This window comes from Loxodonta africana, chromosome 15, assembly GCF_030014295.1.
Source record: "Loxodonta africana isolate mLoxAfr1 chromosome 15, mLoxAfr1.hap2, whole genome shotgun sequence".
NCBI classification, from domain to species: domain Eukaryota; kingdom Metazoa; phylum Chordata; class Mammalia; order Proboscidea; family Elephantidae; genus Loxodonta; species Loxodonta africana.
The window spans coordinates 29,294,633-29,313,410 of record NC_087356.1 but is presented as its reverse complement, the minus strand read 5'-3'; the positions used below and the strand labels follow the sequence as shown (position 1 = coordinate 29,313,410).

The 18,778-nt window shown below is 45.9% G+C and overlaps 1 protein-coding gene across 2 annotated transcripts in view; it reads left to right on the top strand.

Annotated features, from left to right (window-relative positions):
• SLC4A5 (solute carrier family 4 member 5) overlaps window positions 1–18,778 on the top strand; it is a 91,559-nt gene that overhangs the window by 30,958 nt on the left and 41,823 nt on the right. For both annotated transcript variants that reach the window (XM_064268750.1, XM_064268749.1), the window contains exons 4-9: window positions 9,217–9,377; window positions 10,654–10,809; window positions 12,512–12,613; window positions 14,433–14,488; window positions 17,770–17,927; window positions 18,512–18,599. In XM_064268750.1, the coding sequence (XP_064124820.1) occupies window positions 9,217–9,377; window positions 10,654–10,809; window positions 12,512–12,613; window positions 14,433–14,488; window positions 17,770–17,927; window positions 18,512–18,599 (721 nt within the window). The remainder of the gene's footprint in view (window positions 1–9,216; window positions 9,378–10,653; window positions 10,810–12,511; window positions 12,614–14,432; window positions 14,489–17,769; window positions 17,928–18,511; window positions 18,600–18,778) is intronic.

Genomic DNA, 18,778 nt, shown 5'->3' with positions numbered 1-18,778 from the left:
TCCTGGGAGAAGTGGTTCTCCAGTAATGCCCACATTGCACAAGACCCTCAGAGGAGGCTCCTAGGCCACAAAAGCAAAGACTTTCAACCACAGGGCTTTGGCTAGTCAGCCATGGAAGACTGTGGGGTTCAATCCAGAACCAGCTAAGACAGAGAGCCCCACTTGTCTGGTCCCAGTCGCAGGCATATCTTATCTGCAGAGATGGAGGTTTCCAGCCATCTTATCCCAAGCCGTCTTATCCTGAATCACTTAACTAATGTGCCTTGTTCTGATTTTACGCTCAGCAAACAGATTTCTGGTGAAGTTTTGGCTTTCCCTGTACATCTGGCTATAGTGAGAAAATGCAACGGCCAACTGTTTAACAGTTGTAAATCTCAACAGAAATGAAATAAATTGGCCTTTGGGTTTATACATCAGCCCTTGTGAACTTGGATAGCATTAGTCAGAGACCCTAAGCCTAATCACTTCTGGAACACTAAAAAGACAGATTCTGAGTTTGGGCTGGGGAGGATCCCCTAAGAGGTCTGGGAGGCCTTTCTGGTGCTCAGCAGCCCCTCCTGGTACCTCTAAACTTCTACACGGTGTATGTTGACCCATGACCCATGCCTGCCCACTCAGTCTTTTATCCTTTATACACTTCCAAATTCATTACCAAGGTTGACTTGTGAGAATACACATTGTCTGTGTAGTTTCAATCCATTGTAGAAACAACTTTTTGTACTGAGTATCTCACATTCGGAGAAGCCTTGGTGGTGCAGTGTTTAAGAGCTCGGTGGACACATTTTCATACATGTGCTTGTCCTTATATGGTGTGAATTTGCCAAACAAATTGTAGGGATGGGCCAGAACTTGCTTTGGACTTCCCGTTTTGAAAAGATTTTTTTTTCTCCCAGAAATCCTTTCTTGGTGCTTCTATCAGAGACTGAGCCTAGGGGGGAAGCAATGATTCCTCAGACTCCGCTAGGGCAATTCTTGCCTACCCTGCAAAGGGAGTTAACACTGGCCTTGGTTTCTGCTGGGAAATGCTGGGAGCTGTTAGGACTCATAAGTGAAGTTCAGTAGCTCTGCTGGATAAGGGAGAAAAACGCATTCACATACCTTTTTAGAAATGAATCCGTTAGAGTCACAAAGTTTCTTACAAACAATCCTTAGGCAGAAATCAAAAACAACGCATCCTGATGCTTTATAACTAATACATGAAGTCAAGCCTTTAGATGATGAGGGTGAGGAGGAGTCAGAGAACAAAGTGAGCCCACGTAGCTAGCTGATTACCACAGTGCAGGTGTGTACCTTACAACTTTTAGGTGAGTGCCAGTAGCTGATGAGTAGATTTTGACTTATGGGGTCCCCTCATATGTCGCAGTAGAACTGTGGCTGTGATCTTTTGGAAGAAGATTACCAGGCCTTTGTTTTGAGGCACCTCTGGGTAGACTCGAACCTCCAACTTTTCATTTAGCAGCCAGCCAAGCACATTAACGGTTTGCACACCCAGGGATTCCTTTACACACACACACCTGTTGGCGTCAAGTTGATTCTGACTCACAGTGACCCTATAGGACAGAGTAGAACTGCCTCATTGGGTTTCCAAGGAGCAGCTGGTGGATTCATATTGCTCTTAACCACTATGCCACCAGGGCTCCAGGGACTCCTTTGGGTAAGTTTAACTTATTACAAGAAATAAATTCACACAAGTATGATTTCTAAAAACAAATGTTTAGAGGCAACATAGCCTTGACATTAAAGATTGTATTTTACAGAAGATTTCATTTAAAAAATCTTTAAAATTAGAATGAGCTAACGGTAATTTTTCAATAAATGAACTAACCAGGACACAGTTTAATGATAACAACATGCAAAACAAGTATAGAAAGAAAGGACCTCCACCCCAGTCCCAATGTTTTTATCTGTTCTCCAGTCTTTACCCTTTTGTATCTAACCCCACATAGGACTCCATGGGTGGTGTAAACAGTTAACGAGCTCAGCTGCTAACCCAGAGGCTGGCAGTTCCAGCCTACCCAGAGGAGCTTCCCAGAGGAAGAAAGCCCTGGCAATCTACATCTGGGAAAAATCAGACATTGAAAACCCGATGGAGCACAGCTCTACAGTGACACATGGAGTCGCCATAAGTTGGAGTCAATTCCACAGCAACTGGCTTAACCACACATTGTTTTTTCTTCTCGAAGCATCTGTGTCTTCCTCCTAAAAATGACTGAGGTCTGATTCTTGGCCCCCTGGGATTCTGATATAATTAGCTGAGGTTCAGCCTGGGTACTGGAATTTTTCAGAAGCTCCCAGATGATTCTAATGTGACCAGTGAGAACCACTGATACCTATTGTAACCAAAGTAGAATCCGTGGGGATTATGGTTTAAGCCTCTGTCTGGGCATGGAACTACAATTCTGGATTCTCGGTCTTCAGCCCTTTTCAGATCCTCCTTTAAGGAGAACCTCCCTCTTGTCCCGTACCACGGCTTGAGGTAGGAAAGCCTTGGCTATCCCCGGTAGCTTGCCTCTTGACTCTATCTTTTGCTGTGGGCGTTAATTGAACAGCAACTTTCTCTAATCGTATTTGTGACCGAGAGTTAACTAATCACAGAAAAAGCCTTGGTTCTGAGCCCCCTCTTTGCGTGACAGAGGATTGCTGCTGTGCCATGTGACCGTTCGAGCTTCCACTCAGCTCCATCCCAGCTGGGAGGGGGCCCTGCTGACTCTCCTCGGCACGTACAGAGGCAGGAGGCTGTGCTGCAGCCCAGGCTCAGCAAAACCCCTGAAAGCCTTCTACCAACCTGGAGATTTTCTTTCCACTGGACCAGTTTCTCCAACTCTAATTCCCCACTTTTTGAAGCCAACCTCAGTATAAAAGTCACTTGGCAGTGAGTTGCTTGGGATTGCACATTACCCACTTTACCAGGCTTCCACGAGCCTTTAAACCTGGCTTTAGGCAGACTCTTTTTAAAGAGCCCTTTCTTTTATTCATTCTGAAAAACATTTAAACTTTTTATTGTGGAGAATTCAAATTAATTCAAAAGTAGCGTATAGTAGTCCCTGGATGGTGCAAGCAGTTAAGGAGCTTGGCTCCTAACCAGAAGGTTGGAAGTTCAAGTCCACCCAGAGACACCTCAAATGAAAGGCCTGGTGATCTACTTCCAAAGAATCAGCCACTGAAAATGCTATGGAGCTCAGTTCTACTCTGACACACACGGGGTTGCCACGAGTCAGAACTGACTCGATTGCAGCTGGTTAGTATATAGTAGAATGAGCCTCCATGTATCCATCACCTAGCTTCAACAACTACAAGCTAACTAATGACCAATCTTGGTTCATCTGGGTCATGTTGATAGAAATCCCAGACACCATATCATTTCATCTATAATATTTCGGTATGTGGCTCTTTATGAACATAACCACAGTACTATTAGCACACCTAAAAATAAATAACAGTTAATTCCTTACTTTCCATCAAATTATCCAGGCAAAGTTCACATTTTCCAAATATACATATATCTGGGCACACTCTTCTGCCAGTGTTCTTGGCACTATTCTAAGGGAAAGAGATCATGTCCCGTAGTGGGTCCACTTGTAGGAGAATGGGACACAAAGCTTTGTGTTTGCTGGCATTGGGACCCCAGACAAGCCAAACTGTCCTGAGTCACATGGTTTTATGTAGCTACAGGCAGGGGCTCTTCAGGGCTCATTCAAATCACCTGGGGTGCTCCCATGACCAGTCCTCCCTCCTGGTGAGGTGACCATCCAGGCTTCACTATTTTTTTAAACCTCCCCCAGGGAATTCTAATGGGCACTCAAGGTTGAAAACCACTGCTGTATATCTCTGGTGCTCCACTTTGCCTTGTTCTAGGCAAGGTGAAAGTGAGCTAAATTTCCAGCTGTAGCCATTAAAAACACAAAATTAAGGTCCAGGTCACAGACTTCATGGTTCAACATCTGTATTCCTAAAATAGCTTCAAAGGGGGCTGGAGAGGTGTCCCTAGTGAAGTTGTCTAGTATCCTAGAATGTTTTGAAATCAAGTTCCCAGGAGATTCTGGAAGCAGGGTCTAGTTCTGTTATTGCCCTGAGCCTGGAAGAAGTTTACTTTTCTTCAAACTGTGCTCAGCTGGGTTGCTGCCTTGTCTGTTTGTCTGTGGAGCTAATAACGCTTGGGGTGTGTCTAACAGTCCAGGTCCTGGAGGACGGAGAAGACTGATCATGTTTGCTATCTGGATTTAATAGAGGATGTTTCAAGGAGGAGGTGTGACTCTACCCACTCCTTCTAGGTAGACTTGCTTTTACATATGCAGAAAGTTGAAGAATGGGATGTCAGGAGAGGGCTGCACCACATATTTGTGGGACAGTGAAGAGCACAACCAACCAAAGTGACCCCATGAATGGGATGCATCACACTTTTGGATGGATGGGCTGGGTATGGAGTAGCAAAAGGGTCCTCAGTGGCAGGTGACAGTCTAGTTGATCTTGTGATTTTTTTGAGCAAAAAAAAAAGGGCAATATAAAGGATTGATTGGATAGGCGAAAGACCCTCAGGGAGAAAGGTTGAGTGTGTTCTCAACCAAAATACTTGGACTTGTCCTTTGATCTCTCCCTTGCAAACTCTTACTGAGAAAAACCTTTCTATTGGTATCATGTACACTTGGATCTACTATAATTTAAATGATGTTCCTCAAAACAGATTTTCACATGAAAAAAGTCAGCTACAACTTAGTGGCAAGTGTCTGTCTGGTCTCTGCTCCAGCCACCCTGTTTCAGATCTTTGTCTCCCAGGCCTCTGATCACCCTCTCCATTCATGTCTGCTGGCTGCCTGGTTTCAAAACAAAACCCATTGCCATCGAGTTGATTCCGACTCATAATGACCTTATAGGACAAAGCAGAACTGCCCCATAGGGTTTCCAAGGAGCAGCTGGTAGATTTGAACTGCCAACCTTTTGGTTAGGAACCAGTCTCTTAACCACTGCGCCACCAGGGCTCCAGCTGCCTGGTTAGCTGGTCTCAAATAAATTAATTGAATTAAGACGTTAAACACTGATAAAGCAAAGTGCTCACACAATTAGCTAAAGAGGAAATCTGACAAAGGAAAACCTCACTAGTAATCAAAAAAAAAAATGCAAACATGATTTAATTTTTCAATTATCAGATAAAAAAAGGTGAAAAAAATGAAAATGCTAGAGTTTGAGGACTTCGGGGAAATATTCAGCCTCATACCCATCGGTGAAAGAGTAAGTTGGTACAAGTTTTCTAGAAAACTGTTTGGCACAGTATGTTATACATTTAAGAATGTGCAGACTTAGCAATTCCATTTCCTAGAATTTACCCAAAAGAAAATATTCAGCAGGAGCTGAGGATGTTCAAAACAGCCTTATTTATAATAAAGAATACTTAGAAATAATCCAAACGTCCACAAATTCAGGATTGCTCCTGTCAGTTATGGTACACTCATACCATGAAATAATAGAGAGCCTTTAAAATATCATGAGCTACAGTAAATTTTAATGGTTATGGATATATATAAACATGAAAAGACGTCTATTAGATATTATACCCTTAAGGCCGCTAAAATGTTATTGATATAAAAGTGTGTGTTTGTGTGTGTGTGTGTGTGTGCATATGTGCACGCTGGAAGATCTAAAATGATAGTCGTCAAAATATCGACTATGGTGGCCTCTGGTTGGGGGGGATGGTTTGAATGACTTTACTTTCTTCCTTTTTTCTTGTTTCCAAAACTACGAAAGTAGTAGTCTTTCTTTTTCAAAAACAATGTTGACAATAGCTAGCACTGATAGAATATGTATATTATGTGCTCTAATTGTTACACACTGGTACTATCCTTAAAGAAAACAAAGGTGATAAAAGATTAAGTAACGTGCCCAAAGTCCACAGCAACTAAGTGATGGAGCTGGCACTCAGAATCTGGCAGTCTCTCTCTGCAGGATGTGCTCTGTTCTACTAAATAACCCAACGAAAGAGTGAAAGTCTTCTAACCAGCCCCCCAACAATCCCACTCCTCTCCTCAGAAGTAACCACTGGTAACTGTTTGACATGTACCCTTTCAAACCTTTTGCTGGGCATTTCCAAACACACACACCGTTTTTCTTTTCAGTAAAATGGATTACCCATCCTGTCAGTATCCGGTTTGCCCTTACACTTTTTACCTCAGGGGTAGTCTCCAGCATGGACGTGTAGGACAGATGTAACCATTCCCCCACTGAAGAACTGGGCGGTGGGGTGGGGTGGGGGGAGTTTCCAGTTTTTTGCCAAACAGACAAAGCTGCAGTGAGCATCTTCGTGTACATATTACTTGTACAGATGTGTCCTTATGTTCCTGTCGTAATTTCCTGGAAATGGAGCCACTGGATCAAAAACGATGCACGCTTTAGACTTTTAAGGAGGCTGCCCAATTACCTCCACCAAAAAGGTTGTGCCATTGTTGTGGATTGAATTATGTCCCCCCAAAATGTGTGTCAATCTGGCTAGGCCATGATTCCCAGTATTGTGTGACTGTCCACCATTTTGTCATCTGATGTGATTTTCCTATGTGTTGTAAATCTCACCTCTATGATGTTAATGAGGCAGGATTAGAGGCAGCTGTGTTAATGAGGCAGGACTCAGTCTACAAGATTAGGTTGTATTTTGAGTCAATCTCTTTTGAGATATAAAAGAGAGAAGTGAGCAGAGGAACATGAGGACCTCATTACCACCAAGCAAGAAGAGCCAGTCCCTGCACTGAGAAGCTCCAAGACCAGGGGAAGATCGATGACAAGGACCTTCCCCCAGAGCCGACAGAGAAAGAAAGCCTTGCCTTGGAGCTGATGCCCTGAATTAGGACTTCTAGCTTCCTAAATTGTGAGGGAATAAGTGTCTGTTCGTTAAAGCCATCTACTTGTGGTATTTCGGTTACCGCAGCCCTAGATAAAATAATTAACACAACCATTAAGTCTGCAGTACAAACAAATAAACAAACAAGCAAAAAACCCAGTTGCCATCATGTCGATTCTGATTCATAGTAGCCCCCTGTGTAGAACTGTTCCATAGGGTTTTCAAGGTTATAAGCTTTCGGAAGCAGATCACCAGGCCTTTCTGGCAAGGCACCCCTGGGTGGGTTCGAACCACCAACCTTTTGGTTAGCAGTGGAGTCCTTAACCGTTTGCATCACCTGGGGACCCGACATGCTGTACATGAGTGCCCATTTCCCTATATTTCCACTGACAGGCTGGGAAGTGAAGAATGTTATTTCATTTGTTGTAATTTAGATGTCCTCGCTTACTAATGAAGTTGAGCATCTTTTCATATGTTTATTGGCCATTTAAATTTCTTGGGATTGTTCACTTTCCATTGGGCACTTTGAGTTTTTCTTATTGATTTGAAGGAGCTTTGTTCTCTTATGAATATTGGTCCTTTGAGGCTCTGTCTGTTGCAAATATTTTCCCCAGTACATTACTTTTCCTGTAACTTGGTTTATGCCTTATTTTGTTTTCTAGAACTTTTAATTTATTTTATTTTTATATACACGAATCTTTTTTTTCCTTTGTGGTTTTCCATCTTATTTAAGGAGTCTTTCTCCACAACCAAGGACATAAGAATATTCTCCTACATTCTCTTCTTGTACATTGATAGTTTTGTTTATAGATTTATTTTTTATGTTTAGACTTTAATCCATGTAGACTTTAATATTATGTTTGGTGAGAAGCCAGGACTTAACTTTTTTTTATCCTTAGATTGATCATCTTTTAAACAACTCCAACTCCTTTTTCATAGCCTGAATTCCCATGTGGATCCAGGTCTGTTTGTAGACTGTTGATCCATCAATCCCTTGGTCTACTCCTGGACTGGAATCACGCTGTTTTAATTACTCTAGCTTTTCAGCAAGTTTTGATATCTGCTAGGGCATGTCCCACCCCATACTTCCTCTTTTTTAAACTTTCTCTGACCATTCTCTGACATTCACTTTTTCAGAGGAACTTTAGAATTCACTAACCAGGCTCCAAAAATACTCCCTTGGGCTTTTGATTAGAATAGCTTGAAAAAAAAAAATTTTTTTTTTTGAAGCCATACTGTAATGTGAGGTTGACATCTTAAAAGATGAAGTAGGGGTCTTCAATAGTGCTGCCCTCTGAGGAGAAGGCATGTCTGGCATTGCCTCTGCCCATCGTCCAAGGCCCTCCCACTCTGCCCCTCCACCCCAGCCTATGATTCCCAGGCTTCTGACAAAAGACAACTTCCTGCACATCCTTGGTTTAAGTTCTTTCCTTCCCCCGTGACATTTGGATTTTAACCTGAGCTATCAGAGCCCAAATCCTAAGAGTGAGAATCTTGGAAACCTCAAGCCCTGCAGCAGAACCCATAGGGAGAATACTCATTGTCCCTACTCCTAGCAAATCACACCCCATAAGGCAGGCACTCAATGCCTCACACGTGACCACCCCTGGTTTCCTGATGACCCTTTTTTTGTTATTGTTGTGCTTTAAGTGAAAGTTTACAAATTAAGTCAGTCTCTCATAAAAAAAAAAAAAAAAACACGACTTGCTATATACTCCTAGTTGCTCTCCCTGTAATGAGGCAACACACTCCTCCTCTCCACCCTCTATTTCCATGTCCATTCAGCCATCTTCCGTCCCCCTCTGCCTTCTCATCTCCCTTCCAGAGAGGAGCTGCCCACATAGTCTCATGTGTCTACTTGATCCAAGAAGCTCACTCCTTGACAGTCTCATTTTTTATCTTATAGTTCAGTCCAATCCCTGTCTGAAGAGTTGGCTTTGGGAATGGTTCCAGTCTTGTGCTAACGGAAGGTCTGGGGACCATGACCTCTGGGATCCTTCTAGTCTCAGTCAGACTATTAAGTCTGGCACATGACACTTTTTGTTAACTGCTTTATTGAGGTGTAATTTATGTATGTTAAAGTTCTGTCATTTCAAGTGTGCAATTAAGTGGTTTTTAGTACATTTATAGAATTGTGCGACCATCACAACCCAGCTCTAGCTCATTCCACAAATGGAGCACAACGAAATCCCTCGGGCCCATTTACGGTCATTCTCTGGATGTCTCTGTCCTGAGCATGACAGTGTCAGGAGGAGTGGGGGAGACAGTCACAGGGTTCCCAAGAGGCCCTCTGCCTGTGGGTCTAGGACCAATGCCCCAACAGTATCCACACACGACTCCCAGGCTCCTCCTGAGGGCACTGGCCAAGCTGAGCCCATCCTTACCCCTTTCAGGTGGATAAAGTTTGAAGAAAAGGTCGAGGAAGGAGGCGAGCGCTGGAGCAAGCCCCATGTGTCCACACTGTCCCTGCACAGCCTCTTTGAGCTCCGAACCTGCCTGCAGACGGGGACGGTGCTGCTGGATTTGGATGGTGGCTCCTTACCACAGATCATAGGTGAGGCAGGGACCGCCGTGGGCATCTCTCCTGCGGTTCCTGCAAACCAGGGCAGCTGCCCTGCTTCGTGCCCAGCTGGCCCATCCCTGACATCAGCCTGATTCTGCAGACCGGATTTGCTATGATGCTCCTAAGCCATCATCACAGTGGCTCCCAGTTTCAGTCCTACAGCTGCTTAGAGAGGAAAAGACAATGCTCCTAAATACCATCCACTAATATAGTAAAAGTAGGGGCAATGGTGGTTCAGTGGTAGAATTCTTCTGTGCAGGAGACTCGGGTTTGGTTCCCAGCCAAGACACCTCATGCTTAACTGCCCCCCTGGTGTTAGTGGAGGCCTATGTATTGCTATGATGCTAAACAGGTTTCAGCAGGGCTGCCAGGCTAAGACAGACTGGGAAGAAAGGCCTGGTGATCTACTTCCAAAACTCAACCATAAAAACTCTATGGATCACAATGGTCCGATCCCGTTGTGCAGTGTCGCCATGAATCGGGGGCTGACTCCATGGCAGCCAACAACAACAGCAAATGTAACAAGAGAGGAGATGAGCCTGTCGGCAGGGTCAGAGACAGCTATTGGCAGCCCATTTCTATTCAGGGTAAATGCATGTCATTCATCCTTAGGAAGTTAGCTCTTCTTTAGTGGTGTGGTGGAGGGAGGAGGTGGCTTGCCTTTTGGTCCCTGAAAGTTTTTATGAACTTTATCTTAGCACATTCAATTTTGTCTAAATACTTTTCTAAAGAGAATTCATTTTAGGACTAAAAACATTTAGTACTTTGGTGCTTCTTGGGGCACTTTCCTATGTACCATTTCATTTCCTTTTCTCGGTAACTTTAATAGAGCTGAGAATTCTTCCCACACCCATGCACCTCCAGACACGGACACGTACATCTGTTACATACGAGGAAACTGAAGGTTCGAGACTTGACCAAGATCCCACAGTCAGTGGCAAAGCCAGGACTACTACTGCATTTCCTGCCACGTCTAGCTTTCTTGGAAACCCTGGTGGTGTAGTGGTTAAGAGCTACGTCTGCTAACCAAAAAAGGTCGGCAGTTCAAATCCACCAGGCACTCCTTGGAAACTCTGTGGGGCAGTTCTACTCTTTCCTATAGGGTTGCTATGAGTCGGAACCAAGTCGATAGCAATGGGTTTGCTTTGGTTTTTTCTAGCTCTCTTTTAATTCCACTAGAGACAGATGAAACTGAAGACCCTCACACCCTGGGGCCAGTCTGCCAGGCTCTGTCCCATGTGGATGAAGTGCTTTGTTTCCTACACAGATGATGTCATTGAGAAGCAGATCGAGGATGGCCTCCTGCGGCCAGAGCTCCGGGAGAGGGTCACCTATGTCCTCCTGAGGAAGCACCGTCACCAGACCAAGAAGCCCATCCACCGCTCCTTAGTGGACATTGGAAAGTCAGTGTCTTCTACCACAAGTGAGTCAGACCATGCACGGTGGACATTGGGCATCTGGGGGGCTGGCGTCAGGCCCCGGTGCCAGTGGGCCCACCTCGGTGGCCAGTGGTGTCTTGGCAACTTAGAGGCTTCTTTACACCCTGAAGAAATGCTGAGGTTCTGGGAAGCTTACTCAGCCTCCTACTCTACCAAGGCTTCAGGGACCCCAGCCATACCCCAGTGCTGTCCCCACCACCAGAGCAGGACATTTCTAGGCAGAGAAGAGGTTCTCAGCCCGGGTTGCACATTGGAATCACCTGGGGTTTGAGCCTTGTACTGGTGCCAAGAGTAATGCCCCCAAGAGCTGTACTCAAGTGGTCTGAGGTATGGGCTGGGCACCAGGATTTAGAAAGCTCCCCAGAAGGTTATCATGTGCAGACAGGGCTGGGAAATGCTGGTATAGGAGCTTGAAAAGGGATTGAAAATTTCCCACCCAACCCCCAAGAAAAGCCAAGAGCCTCATTAGAAAACGGTGCACATCGCGGCAGTCAAAGGGGTATAGGTCAGTACCAAGGGTGCCAGGGCCTTTAGACCTGACAGCTAGTGTCATTATGATTAGCAGAGCCTGGAAATTGTTCCACGTACATATCTCAGACTCCAGCCCTCCACGCTCAGGACCTCAGCGATGCCCAGGGACACTAGCCCTGCTGAACCTGTCAGACAAACACAATAACCAGAACAAAGTTGATAGTTGGCCAAATAAAGAACCTTGAGAATGTCTTTAAGTGAGTTGTTTAAAAATGGAAAGTGTTCGGCATATCACAATACCAGAAAATCAATATTTAGCATTTTCCTATATGCCAGGCAGAAACCCTGGTGGCATAGTGGTTAAGAGCTACGGCTGTTAACCAAGAGGTCAGCAGTTCAGATCTACCAGGTGCTCCTTGGAAGCCCTATGGGGCAGTTCTACTCTGTCCTACAGCGTCGCTATGAGTCGAAACTGACTCAACAGCTTCGGTTTTGGTTTGGTTATGTGCCGGGCACTGTTCTGAGCATCCCACGTATGTCAACTCACTTTATCCTCTCACTAATCCTGTAGAGTTAAGCAATGTTCTCATCATCTTCATTTAACAAATGAGGAGCCTGAGGCACAGAGAGGTTAAGTAACTTGCCTAAGGTCACACACCCAATAAGTGGTGGAACAAGGATGATCCGGGCAGTCAACCACACCTTGCTACCTGTATCTGTCTCACTTTCATCAGTACATTTTCCCTGTAATCTTGTTCAGACTATTAACTTGTTTTCTAAAACAAAAAAAACGAAAAACTTTCTTTTTTGGGAAAGAATGTTTTTATTTACTTTTTAAATTTTATTTTGTTGTTGAGAATATTCACAGAAAAGATACACCAGTTCAACTGTTTCTATATGTACAATTCAGTGACATTGATTATATTCTTTGAGTTGTGCAACCTTTCTCACCCTCCTTTTCTGAGCTGTTGCTCCCTCATTAACATAAACTCATGGCCTCCTAAGGTGCCTACCTAATTTTTCAAGTTGCTGTTGTCACTTTGATCCCATGTAAATAGTTCTTGAAAAAGCAGAATGCTTAAGGCCGGCATTAAAAACCCTTTTCTCCCTGGAAGGGGAAGAGATGGCATCTTGCAGCCCAATTAATTTCAAATGATTGTAAACTCACAGCGCGCTGCAGAAAGGATGCCTAAGCCAAGTGCTTTCTCCTCCCAGATCGCAGCCCGGCCCGCAGTCCTGCAGCTGGCACAAGTCTGCACCGTTCCACTGAGGACCTGAGGATGCGAGAGAGCGCGAACTATGGACGTCTGCGTGAGTGTGTCTTCTTCCCCGAGTGGCGGAGTCTGCCTGAGGGTGTCTCTGCCCCAAGTGAGGGAGTCTGCGTGAGAGTGTCCGCCCTGAGTGACATAGTCTGAGTGAAGGTGTCTCTGCCCCGAGTGACAAGTCTGTGTGAGGATGTCTGCCCCCAGTGACAGAGTCTGCGTGAGGGTGTCTGCCCCTGAGTGATAAATCTGCATGAGGGTGTTTTCTTCCCCGAGTGACGGAGTCTGCATAAGCGTGTCTCTGCCTCGAGTGAGGGAGTCTGCGTGAGGGTGTTTGCCCCGAGTGACAAGTCTGTATGAGGATGTTTCTACCCCAAGTGACACAGTCTGAGCGAGAGCGTCTCTGCCCTGAGTGACAAGTCTGTGTGAGGGTGTCTCTGCCCTGAGTGACGTAGTCTGTGTGAGGATGTCTCTACCCCAAGTGACATAGTCTGAGTGACAGCGTCTCTGCCCTGAGTGACAGTCTGCGGGAGGATGTCTCTCACCCAAGTGACAGTCTCAGTGAGAGCGTCTCTGCCCTAAGTGACAAGTCTGTGTGAGGTTGTCTTTGTCCTGAATGATGGCCTCTTTCTGGCTATGGAAGCTGTGGGGTGTAGACATTTTCATAGATGCGGTCAAGGAGATAAGGCCCAGAATCTGCCTAGAATTCTTGGGATATGCATCAGGAGAGATTGAACTTTCATCTTGAACGTGAGCTGCCCTCAGAGCCTGACTTACTACCATAATCTTCTAAATAATGACTGAGATACGCAGCTCTAAATCTTTTCCTGGCAATCAATACCCAATCCAATGTTCTAGGCATTTTTATCTTAGTCAGTACGTTTGTTTTCACTGAGCTGATCGTTTTCCCTATTTTTGGTGAAAAGCCTTCCTAGAAACTAAATTAAAAATAGGATAGGTCGTTTCCCAGGATCCATGGTGTGATGACAGTCTCCGTCATCATTAAGATGAGATGCTGATAGAAGCACACCCCTATGTGCTAGGAAAGGGTCAGGAGGGCTTATGAGGTGAGAAGCCACAGACATGGCTTTTTAGGCAATATGGGATGAACAGTCTGGTGAGTTGTGGGTCAAAGAAAAGTAGGAACTTGGAAATGAAGAGTAAAAAAAAAGCAGTGTGAAGGGGTATCTCCCTTTAAGTACTTTTACTAAAACTCCTAGATAAGCGTGAGAACAGCGGAGGTCTGGGCCTCTGACCAGACCCAAGGAGTGGTTGTGGGTCCCCATGGTCTCAAGGTTTGCTCCTATCTTTTCTCTCTGTGTCTAATGACCCCGATCTCATGGTCTTACTGACCTTGGTTATTGCAAGAAGGGATCCACGTAGCTATAGACAGGAGCTGGCCACACAACATGGCTCTGGGAAGAGCCTTCCACGCAGTTATTCATGGTTTCTGAAGCCTCCTCTGTGCCCAGCACTGCTTGGTGCTGGGGACACGAATAACAGGGAATAAGTGATTACAGTTTTGTGTGGGTGGGCTCTAGTCCAGATATGCACCCCTCACTGCAGTGGCCCAGCCCACAGACCCCACCCAGGAAGACTCAGTGAAGAGGAGACATGGGACTGAGCAGAGGTGGACACCAGAGTGGACCGGGAGTGAGAAGGAACAAGTGGAACCTGGAGTCTGGCTAGTCTTGCAAGACAGTTGGCATTGAACGGCAGGAAAGGAGAAGATGATAGCTCAAGGGGGCTGCAGGATTGAGAGGGGGTGTCTTGCTTTGGTCATGAAGATGGGAGAGGCCTGTGTAGGGGCCCAGAGAAAAGACCCTGTGAGAGCCTGGAATCCCCTAATTGGCCTTCTTTCCCTTCTCTCCTAGGTCATGCCCAGAGCAGAAGCATGAATGACATTTCTCGCACACCAAACACCGACCAAGTAATAAAGCCCTGCACTGGGCTGCACTGAAGGGCCAGGCTGGGGCTGAGGCTGGGAGGAGCCTTTGGTTTCAAAAACAGGGAGCCCCTACAGGCAGAGGCCCACTCTCATGAAGGAACAGGCATCCCAGGAGGGACCCTGTTGGGGTCTGGGCTGGAGGAGCAGGGGACAGAAAAGCATGGTCAGATGAGGAGCCAGCTGTCACTAAGCTTGGAATTTGTTGGATGCTTACCTAGGTTCACCTCCCCATGACTTGGGAGCACCTTTGAAGATGGGCTGGGGATTTAGGCTGGCAGAGGAATGGCAGTGGGTCCTCCTGTGAGGACAACAGTGATAGCTAATTAATTGGACTGTCTGATCATGTGTCTTCTTCCTAGGGGAGGGCAGGGGAAAGTGGTGTTCTTGTCTCCTGCCAGGTCAGATGAAATCAGAATCCTACAAATAGGTTAGCCCAAGTTCTAAGGCTCACAGGCCAAGAGCCCCTTGACTAGGCCCCCTGAGGAAGTCCAGAGAGGCCTCCCTGATTCCAGCCCTGCACACCTCAAGGACAGGTAGTTTCGTGGTCCCCTTTTCTGTGCCCTGGAGGTAGGAAGAAAAGTGCAGAAGGAAACCTGATACTTGGGGAAGGGTCCTCAAGGGCTTGGTGACCTCCAAGCCTTCAAGATATGCCCAAGTTTGGTAGAAGGCAAAACAAAAGCAATCCCCTCAGGCCAGTGTCCCCAGAGCCCTCTAGTGACCAGAATAATAAAATAACAACAATGACAACATCAACCAACATTTAAAGTCCACATACCACTGTATGACACTGTTGAACATTTTCTGTGCCTCACGAAGGTGCTGTTATTATGCCCATTTTACTGATGAAAACACTGAGGCTTAAAGCAGTTACATACAGCTAAAAAGGGGTAAGATCCACGATATGAACCCAGGCAGTCTGATTCTAGAGCCCATAATTTGAGAGTGATTTAAGTACAGCTATTCTGGAATATTGGAAGAAAGGCTTGTGATCTGCTTCGGAAATGTCACAGCCTTGAAAAGCCTACGGAGCACAGTTCTACTCTGCAACACATGGGGCTGCCATGAGTTGGAATCAACTCAATGGCAACTGGTTTGGTTTGGGTTTTATTCTGGAGTATTATTTAGAAAGAAACACCATTTTACTATAGTCATATACACAGACAATGTGGCCACGATAAGAAATCATTGCCTGGTATAAGTTTTTCACAACCTATTTTAACTAACATGTAAGTGGTAATAATAATAACTATCATTTTTACCAGGCAATGCTTCCTTGATTAGGGCTCTGAACCCAGCGCCTGACTCCAGCATCTGCCTCTTCTTTCTGACTGATGCCCCATGCTGCCTGTCTTCATATTTACAGCATCAGTGGTTTACACTCCAGTGAACGCTCTTTAGATACAAGCCCAGAGATGTTTGCTCTATAGGCTCTTCCTTCATCTTTGGTTTTCACAAAGCTACTCCATGCCAGCCCTTGGCTGAAGGGCTTCCAGTGAGCAGAATGTGGATTCAGATAGGAAGTGAGGTCAGCAGGGCCCTGGTCATACAAGCCCAGGTCCAGGCCGTGGTCAAGCCAGGGTGGCCAGAATGCCAGCATGCTTGCCACCAAACATGTCACAACTGCAAGGGAGGATCAAGGCTCTGTTTCAACTCCTCTTGTCGTCTGGCCCTGGCGTTCGCTGGATACCCTGAAGCGTGTTCAGAGCAGTGTTGTTCAGGGCTCTCCTGCCCACCCCACCTCTCCTCCTGTCCCCTGGACTCACCCTCTGCCTGATGCTTAGGGCCATAGAGCTGGCACAGGGATGGGAACTGCCCTGGCATAATGAGCCCTCCATCCTGAAAAGGCTGCTGATTTATCAGCTGACTATGCTGGGACAAAGAGACTTTCTGAGTCAGGGAGACTCTGGCCTTCCGGTTAACTCTTGTCTTTGCTTATTCTCACTATATTAGGATCCTCGGGGCTGTTGCTGGTTGCCTGGAGGTTGGGGAGAGTTGTTTTTTGTCTGATTGGATTTAAAGATTATAAAGGTGCAGTCTTTGCTCACATGTGTATCACACCCTGTGTGTGAGTCTAATCAGGAAATGGCTGTGGGCCCAAAAGGGCAAGAGCCGGTGGCCACGTGCATGACCACAGCCATCTCCTTCCCCAAGGACCTGTGTCTGCACAGTTTGTGAGAAACAGACATTGCTGTGCCAACAGGGGAGACTGTGGCCAAGGGGAATTGGCAGGGAAATCATGGTATCGCCAGGACCTCTCTTTGACACTCTTCTCCACCTTCAAGACCCTTTCCCCCTTTGTTCGTCCCTGTAGACTTCAACCAGCCCTACCTCCTGAAATGCTTCTTCGCCATCCTCTCTCTTCAAAACTATCTCTGTCCCTCATGGTCCTGAGGAAAAACAATCTGATAAACTAATTTATTCTAAGATGCTAAGGACTGAAAACAGCTTGTGTGTGCTCACCCCTGGGATATTTTTATTGTAAAAGAGGACCCTGGAGAAGTCAATGTCTTCACCCTAAGCATGAGTCATAAACCAAAGAGTGAGAACAAGATGGTGCAGAGGGCTTGTCTCCAATACCTCTCAGATCAGACCCCACTGGTTCTACCTATTTTGCCTTCTGCCCTGAACAAACACTAGTCAGAGAGACTAGATGGCAGCCATCTTGGTAGTCTCAGTTGGAAAGTCTTAGAAGTTATGAAAGTCGGGAGGTCCCCTAGTGGTGGTTCTTCAGCATGGAGGACTCCCACAGACATTGAGGTGGGGCCCAGGGGTTCCAACCCATTTGCCCTGTCAGAACAGGCCTTCTCCTTCCCACAGCCACCAAGGGTGGAAGCAGAGACAAGAAGTCTTGGCAGTTTGCATTTAAGAGCTAAGACTCCTGGTCGACTTAGGCCAAAGGGACTGGCTGAGGGAAGGAGGCTTGAGCATCCCCCCCTCCCCGGGACTCTCTTCTCTGACCCCTCAATTCACACCTCAGTTGAGCAAAATTTTCACCAATGAGGAAATGTGTTAGGGGTCAAATCTTTGCCAGTTCCTTCTAAAATTAAGCCATCTACAAAGGCTTACTAAGTCCTTGGGGTTAACCAACTTTGAATCTCCTCATCTAACAAATGGGAGAGAGTGTTCAGTTACTTTTTTCATTCTCCTGAGACATATTGGGAGAATTTTTAAAGTTAGGCCTCCAAAGGGGAGTGAGGGAGTGAGAGCTGAAACCACTGGGTGTGGGTGTGTCCATGGTATCTTGTCTCCCTCTTCCTGACCAGCGGAAAAACAAATTCATGAAGAAGATCCCCAAGGACTCAGAAGCATCCAACGTGCTGGTGGGTGAGGTGGACTTTCTGGATCAGCCGTTCATTGCTTTTGTGCGCCTCATCCAGTCTGCCATGCTAGGAGGAGTGACCGAGGTGCCCGTTCCGACCAGGTGAGCAGCCATTTAAACCTGCCCACCAGATTCACCCTAATGCAGCCAACAGTCCAGGCAGTCAGCAAGAAGTGACGTTAGAGACGCCCCTAAAACACAGAAGGAAAATGAGAGAATTTGCTGGGGAGGCAAATCTTCTGACTAGAAAAGAGTTTTGGAAAGTTTATTGAAAATAATCACAAAACAGGCAATAGTTGCACAACATGATGAACGTAACCAATGTCACTGAATTGTACATGTAAAAAGTGTTGAATTGGTAAATGTTTTGTTATGTATATTTTTACCACAATAAAAATCTAAAAAAATAAAAAAATCACAATAGACAAGGATGCCAACAGCTGGGAGAGATGCTGTTGGGTGGGGTTGGGCAGCAAGACAGTGCTCAAGGGGAGCATATTTGGAGTGAAAAAAGAGATGTTTCTCCAGAGCAAACATTGCATTCAAAAGAGGGAAGGAATGAGTTTATGGTCAGCTACAAAGTTAAGAACGGATACTCCTCAGTGCCAGAAAATCCTTCTGTGCACCTGCTTCCCTCCACCCCTGTTTTTCCTGTTTGTTTTCCTCCTCCTCCTCTTTCTTTGCAGATTTCTGTTCATACTGCTGGGACCTTCTGGGAGAGCAAAATCCTACAATGAAATTGGCCGCGCCATTGCAACCCTCATGGTAGATGATGTAAGTGGCAATGAGAAGCATGTGCTCTTGGACATTATGGACCCTGCACAAAGCACTGTGCATTCATTCATTCATGCACGCATGCATCAGGAGGCGCATTTTGAGCACCTACTATGTTCCAGGCCCTGTGCAGAATGCTGAAGATTACAAGGATCAGGCAATAGTCCTGCCCTCCAGGA